The sequence below is a fragment of the Malus sylvestris genome, chromosome 7 (genome assembly GCF_916048215.2).
Source record: "Malus sylvestris chromosome 7, drMalSylv7.2, whole genome shotgun sequence".
Lineage (NCBI taxonomy): Eukaryota > Viridiplantae > Streptophyta > Magnoliopsida > Rosales > Rosaceae > Malus > Malus sylvestris.
Window position 1 is genome coordinate 6,007,750 of NC_062266.1, and position 7,767 is coordinate 6,015,516.

The following is a 7,767-nucleotide window of genomic DNA, read 5'->3' on the forward strand; positions in this document are numbered from 1 at the left end:
GGTATGCCTCGAGGGTATTTTTGTCCTTTTTGTCCAAAAAACCCACGTGTCGCCTTGTGAATATTTTTGGCTCCACAGTGGGGGTTTAGCCAATAGATCTCTGATGCCTAATCTGAAAAGAGCGAGTTATTAGAGTTTAAGTGCGCAGCAAAAGCTTACTAGAAAATGGTGTAGATGCAGTATTTATAGGAAGGTAAGCAGTCATAAGGTTAGGATTTTTCCTTGCACATGACGGTTTCCAATTGGCTAAGGTGTGATATCCATAGGATGGATAAGGAAAGAATTATCCCGAAGATATTAACTATGAGATAATACCTTGGGATTACCTCAAAATATTTCCCGTGTGAAGATTTGAGGATACGGCGCATCACTATTCGTCCAGGATGTCCCAAACGATCATGCCAAAGTGTAATTTCGTGCGTGGTCCCAGTAGTAGGGCCGGCCACATAGTGGCATTCTATGGGGCGTATGGTCGTAGTATACAAATCACTCGGGATGCGCTTCATCTTTTCTAGAATACGCTTCTGGCCATATTCGTAGGAAGTTATGCATAGAAATTCAACTCCGTTTTCTAGGTGGGTTTCAGTGTGGTAATTGTTATCTCTAATGTCCTTGAAACTTAACAACGTTCTTCTGGAACGTGGAGAGTAGAGTGCCTCAGAAATGGTCAAGATTGTACCATTAGATAACATTATACGTGCCTTACCGTATCCTTCTATCAGGTTGAAGGGGTCTGAGAGGGTTGTCAGAGGTGCATTCTTAGGTATGAAGTTAGTGAAATAGATGCGTTCACGCAAAACTATGTGCGTGGTTGCACTATCTGCCAGACAACTAAATTTCCCACTAGTTATACTTAGAATGAAAAATTAATTTGAATCGGTCACTTGCAAATTTTTTTATAAAAAACAGTTATCAATTTAAAATAATTTCATTTATTCAAGGATAAAACTTAATATCCAAAACAAACACCAACCAATAATCCAAACATAAAGGAAAATTGTTCAAAAATCAACCAAAAACATGTCACGCATAAAGGAAATAATCTCATTATTTCCTCTATTTGAATTGTAACATTACAAATATTTGTCTTGGAACATAATTTGGATATAATGTAGCATCTCTGAGAGAGCTGCCCTGTATCGACGACGTCAATGGTCTACTCTTTAATTAGAAGTGCCTTTAAGATGACTTCACTCATACCATCGGCAGCGGGCAACCAATGTCCACTACCTGGTAACTCATGGTAGTGAATCCATGGAAGCTTTTCGGCAATATAGCGTTGCAGCTCAACTGGAACAAGCTTATCTTCGTCACCCTGCCATAGATGGACCGAGCCTTCGTTGTTGACAAAAGGATTCTTCAGATCCGTAGGATCAAATTCCCAGCTCCCAAATCCAACTATGATGTCGCGAAAGATGGACTCAGCTTCTCCTTGCTGCGTGACATGTTCCTGCCCAAACAAATAACAAAACAAAACAAAAATCATCAACGCTGCCGAGTTTCTATAAAATCCTAAAAAATTAGCGATCGAATAAGGAAAGTACCTTGTGCTTTTCTCTTCCAGAAACATTTGCATTCCTAATGATTTCCCAATCTTGGCGGGAAAACATATTCTCTGCTTTCCCGGATACAACGCTGTGTTTAGGAAAGAAATTCTGAGTGTTCCACCAGTAGGTTAACCAAGGTATATAGTGAGCAGCTCGAAGCGCCCATTGATCATGTGGAGCTTGCTTCTTATAGGCATAAGATGACAGGTTGGCAGGAAGTCCTGGCCACCAGTAGTTGATCACCGGAGCGATCAGTGCTGCTCCAGCTAGCCTGTCGTAACAGGCATCCCAAACACATCGAACTTTAGAGAAAAATTTCAGTACCGAATGATGCATCATCAGGTAATGAGGCTGCTTGCAAAATCTTACCTATGAGGGATGTACTGAAGACACTTCCAAATGACTTGTCCTCCCATTGAGAATCCAATCACATAAAATTTGGATCCGAGTTCTAGCTGATCACCAAGCTCCTCTATATCAAACGCCAAGCTCTTCGCTGTTCGCTTAGTATCCGGATCACTTTCACCGTACCCTGGTCTGTCGAAAGACACAATGTACACACCTAAATCTTCAATAACTTCCTGATAAAAAAAAAAAAAAAAAAAAAAAAAACATCCACCACGAAATCAACTAATATAGAGTCGAACTGAAGAATGACAGAGAACCAATCAAGGTAGTACCGGAGAGACAGATGTTGCAATGACTGGATCATGTCGGGAAGCACCGAAGGGATGAACAAAGATAATCTTATACTTGGCCACTTGTTTTGGAACACCATGTTCCTTGTAGGCCAAAAATCTTCCATCCCTTAGCCTTATTCTAGGCGCTGTGACAGGTGGACCGCCAGGCGAACCACAGATGTTCGGAGGTGGTGGTCGGGCGGCCTGATACGCCCATGCCAGCAATCCAACCAACAAGATGAATGTGATCCTCTTAAACATCTTTGAGAATGAAGTATGAAACTTTGCTCAACTGCAGTAAAGAAGCAAATACAAAAATAACATCACACTTGTGGACATCATATAATAAGTTTTAATTTTGGTATATTTCCCTCATTTATATTGGATCACTCTATTTTTTATGAGTTCCAACATAAACAGGACATCTAAATCAAACAAACACCAGGAAACAAGGGTATAAACCATAAACAATACAAATACAAACACACATTACAATTATCGAAAACGATACTCTAATATCTAATTCAAGAGACAGGATTCTAATATTTAAGAGAACGCTGTCTTCGAACCAACATGGTTATACTAGTTGTTTCTATAGCGAACACAATCAATAAATAAGTTGGAAATAAAAAGATGCACTCCCATGTTTAACCGAAACCACAAGAAAAGAAATCATATGCACATAAAAAATCATACTTCCTAATGTGCTTTTTTGGTAAAAACTTACCACCAACGCTCCTCCCTCTCAGATAATTATATGTTTATGCAGAAGAAAATGGCAGAAACAGGCTGAGTGAGCAGCTGCTTTTAGCTTTTGTGTGGTGCTGAAGTGTCGGTGGGCTGCTTGTTTTCGTATTGACAAACAAAGAAGATAGAGAAGTCATGAAGAAAATTCGTCCATCACATTAATGGGAAGTCAGAAACATGAGAAGTCATATAGTTTTGTTAGACATTTTTAATTCATTGTGGTATTTGCTATCGCGTTCCACCTACCAGCCACACAGAAAAATCCATCACAAATGTGGTATTGGTTAATGCAATGCCATTACAGCATCTCCAAACATGTTGTAAAACAACTAAAATTTTATTTTAATGAGTCAAATTTAAAAATAATATTGTTGTAGCTAAAAGTTGTTTTCAGTCTTGACGAATTTGATAAAGGTCAAAGCCACACACACGCCCACAAGGTGGGGGTTTAGCCAATAGATTTCCGATGCCTAATCTAAAAAGGGTGAGTTTTTAGAGCTTAAATGCGTAGCAAAAGCTTACCAGAAAATAGAGATGGAGTATCTATAGGAAGGTGGGCAGCCATAAGGTTAGGGTTTTTCCTTTCACATGACGATTTCCCATTGACCAAGGTGTGATATCCATAGGATGGATAAGAAAAGAATGATCTCGAAGATATTAACTATGAGATAATATCTTGGGATTATCAAGTATCCTTGATTGCTTGTGATGAGAATTCCTTACACTAGTACAAAAAACACTTTGCGCGATGCAGGTCCTTCATCGAGCAAAGTTAAAAAATCGTTGCGCAAACATTAGAGCAACGAACCTTCGTCGCGCGCCAACCGTCGCGCCAAGGCAGTGACGGAAGGGTTTGTGCGACGAAGAAGTAACCTACGTCGCGCAAAGCCACTTTGCGCGACGCAGGAACATGCGTCGAGCAAAGTGTCTTTGCGCGACGCAGGTCCCTACGTCGTGCAAAACTACTTTGCGTGACGATTTTTTCTACTAACTTAACTTAACCTTTAATCTATGATTCCCACAATCTATAGTTCACAACTTCAAATGTTCGTAACTATATCGTTATAATCCAGACTCGCAAATGGTTTTCGCCTATGCATTCGTGATCTCGATATCTATTCGAAAACGTTACTTGTGACCTTTAATTAAAATCTAAATTCAAACAATTTAAAATAAATTCTCGAGGAATAACACAAAATCTCAATAGTACAAATACGTAGATTCTAACAGTGAAATCCGGGAACGGGATTTCACATGAATTGTTATAATTAGCCAAATTTTCCCTTAATGTTAGATTTTGGATTTTTTTCTTCTATTTTGGTCACAACAAATGTTTGAAGGCAATAAAGTAATTTTATTCCTAATGTATACATCAAATTGCTTTTTGGTTTTTCCTTCTCCACCTCCTCGACGCCGTTCAATCAAATTGCTTTTTGTTTTTTCCTTCTCAACTTCCTCGACGCTGTTCACTCCCTATTCGAATTAGTAGCTGCAAAGTATTAGCTTTGCATCCAATTTACCTAAATAAAATTACCTTTTTGCCTTTATACAATTGTCATGTGTTGTTTGCGTGACCAAAATAGAGGAAAAAATTGGCTATTTATAACAGTTTAAAATAATAATCAGCTAAAATTAAATTTCAAAAAAAAAATTAACAGTTGCATAAAAGTTCCGAGGCAAATCAAGAAATAGGTCAATTTTAATTAATGGCATATTATAAGTTGGCAGCCTTCCTCTTCGCTTTTATTCTTTTTCTCTATTAGGTTGGGATTTTTATGAATCAGCACTGAACAGGCAGATAGGGGTGGTTGTTGGTTAGTCCAATCCAAAAGTTGGAGGCTGCTCAACAACACGACATAATAGACGACATAATAGACAAGTATACATGCGGGGGTTGTTAGTTGTCCTAATAAGAGTAGACAAATGCTATTGGAATTCTCTTCAAAATGGAATTTTTTATCGACTCTCTAACATTTTACAGTTTAACATCAATTGTTATGCGAACGTTATAAAATATTGTGTAAAAAACATGAAGTATAGAGAGCCCATTGAAAGTCTTATTCTTGAGAGAGTCCCTTTATCATTTCTATAAAATTTTGGTTACAACCATACCATTAGAGCATCTAAAAAAAAAGATAATGTATCATATCTATAATGTAGCATCTCTGAGAGAGCTCAGGGCTGGCCTGAGGGTAGCCCAAGTAGGCACCCGCCTAGGGCCCCCACTTCGGAAGGGCCTCCAAAAAAATTTTATATCCTGTAATTAACATATAAATATAAAAAAAAGTAAGAAATATCATAATTCATTTGTTAGTGCAGTGTAAATATTGGCTTCATTTTTCTTTGGGATGTTGAGTTCGAAACACGAAGCTGCCTTTCAGTCACTAGAATTTTCTTAATTTTTCTTGTTTTTCAAATTTACTGCCAATCTACCTGTCCAACTCTCAATCCATCTATCCAAATGCATATAAAATTATAAAACTCAAGGTCTCTTTGCAATCTTTTTTCTTTCAACTTCTCATTCTCTCTATTTCTATCGAATGTTTAAACTAACTTCTCATTCTCTCCATTTCTATTGAGTGTTTAAACTAACTATCATATGGTCTTAAAGATTGTACTTTAAGTTAATCAAAACTTTGAATTTTATATTTTTCTTTTCAATAACTTTTTATTCAATGGATTATTTTAATATTCAATTCGTTAGTGTGATGTTGATTTTAGAAGAAAAAAAAAATACAAGAGAAACAATTGGCGTTAAATTTATTATACTCGTCAATCAAGTTTTATTGTTATTTACTCTCTTGATCATCAAGTTTTATTGTTCTTCACTCTCAATCTTAAACTCTTGACTGCGAACATTTAGTACATTTGTGTATAAAAACTTGAATAATGTAATGTTTAAATAATGTTTGTATATTTATCTTCTTTTGTTATTAATTTTTAATGATATTTGATGTGAAAATAGAACTTTTTATGTATTTAGTGAATTCTTTTTTATACAAATCAATATACAAAAAACTGGAAATCAGAGAATTTTAGGGCCCCACTTCGAAAGCTCGCTTAGGACTAGGCCTGGCAATTCCTGACACGACCCAATAACCTGACACGACACGACACGAAATTAACAGGTGTTCGGGTCAACACGATAACGAAACTGGTCGTTATCGGGTAACCTGATAAGCACCTGTTAAGATAACGGGTTGGTTCGAGTATATACGTGGGTAACACGATACACGATAAGCATATTATTAATTTAATAATTTTATAACCCTAAAAAAATACTATAATAATTATATATATTAATTTAACAATTTTATACCCCTAAAAACTATAATAATTATATATATATATATATATTAAATTAACTATAATAATTCTAATAATTATATATACTATAATAATTATACCCCCAAAATATTAACTATAATAATTATATTTATATATATATATATATATATATATATATATATATTAAATTTTAAATTAAAGTTTATACCCCTAAAAACTATAATAATTATACATACAAAATAAAAAGATTTAAATCTACTTCATAAATAAATAAATATATATGCACACACACATACACCATTGAACTTCATGGGATACAAATTATACGAAACTAATTTCAACGATTCAACCACCAAACTTGTTTGTATATGCTTCGAGATCGCATCAGCAAAAAATTACAAAAAATAAACATTTACATATCAAGTAACGGGACAAAACTTTTCGACGGTTATAAACGAAAAATCACGATTTAACGGTTATTTTAACTCCGATTTTGATGACTTTTTACAGCTACACTCCTTAACCCTATATGAATACAATGAATGAATTCGATCTTCAATTTAAAATATTTACACTAGTGGATACCACAAAATCTTATGTTATACTTGATGAAAGTATGAATAAACTCTTAAATGTTAGTGAATCTATTGTTTTGATGGGATACACATTCTACGAAACTAGTTTCAACGATCCAACCGTCAAACATGCTTGTATATACTTCGAGATCGCATACGCCAAAAATTGCAAAAAACAAACATTCAGAAATCAAGTAACGAGATAAAACTTTTCGACGGTTATAAACGAAAAATCACGATATAACGGTTATTTTAACTCTGATTTTGATATTTTTTTATAGCTACACTCCTTGACCCTATATGAATACAATGAATGAATTCGATCTTCAATTTAAAATATTTACTCTAGTGGATACCACAAAATCTTATGTTATACTTAATGAAAATATGAATAAATTCTTAAGTGTTAGTGAATCTATTGTTTTGATGGGATACGCATTCTACGAAACTAGTTTAAACGATCTAACCGTCAAACTTGTTTGTATATGCTTCGAGATCGCATACTCCAAAAATTGCAAAAAATAAACATTTAAAGATTAAGTAACGAGACAACTTTTCGACGGTTATAAACGAAAAATCACGATTTAACGGTTATTTTAACTCTGATTTTGATACTTTTTTATAGCTACACTCCTTGACCCTATATGAATACAATGAATGAATTCGATATTCAATTTAAAATATTTACATTAGTGGATACCACAAAATCTTATGTAATACTTAATGAAAATATGAATAAACTCTTAAGTGTTAGTGAATCTATTGTTTTGATGAGATACGCATTCTACAAAACTAGTTTCAATGATCCAACCGTCAAACTTGTTTGTATATGCTTCAAGATCGCATACGTCAAAAATTGCAAAAAATAAACATTCAGAGATCAAATAACGGGACAAAACTTTTCGACGGTTATAAACAAAAAATCACGAT

General features: G+C 34.8%; 1 protein-coding gene across 1 annotated transcript; it reads right to left on the reverse strand.

Annotated features, from left to right (window-relative positions):
• Window positions 1–909: 909 nt before the first annotated feature.
• LOC126629745 (uncharacterized) lies at window positions 910–3,151 on the reverse strand. Its single transcript, XM_050299852.1, has 5 exons — window positions 2,955–3,151; window positions 2,228–2,519; window positions 1,917–2,128; window positions 1,545–1,818; window positions 910–1,450 (listed from the first exon to the last, which is right to left on the reverse strand). Exons 2-5 carry the CDS (start codon window positions 2,486–2,488, stop codon window positions 1,157–1,159), a joined length of 1,041 nt encoding a protein of 346 aa, XP_050155809.1. The 5' UTR covers window positions 2,489–2,519; window positions 2,955–3,151; the 3' UTR covers window positions 910–1,156.
• Window positions 3,152–7,767: the final 4,616 nt, after the last annotated feature.

Excerpts from the sequence above, each read along its gene's own strand:
- LOC126629745 (XM_050299852.1), bottom strand. The coding sequence starts at position 2,488 with ATGTTTAAGAGGATCACATTCATCTTGTTGGTTGGATTGCTGGCATGG. Across the intron at positions 1,819-1,916 it reads CTTCAGTACATCCCTCATAG|GCTAGCTGGAGCAGCACTGA; the intron begins GTAAGATTTTGC and ends CTGTTACGACAG. Across the intron at positions 1,451-1,544 it reads CTGGAAGAGAAAAGCACAAG|GAACATGTCACGCAGCAAGG; the intron begins GTACTTTCCTTA and ends TTGTTTGGGCAG.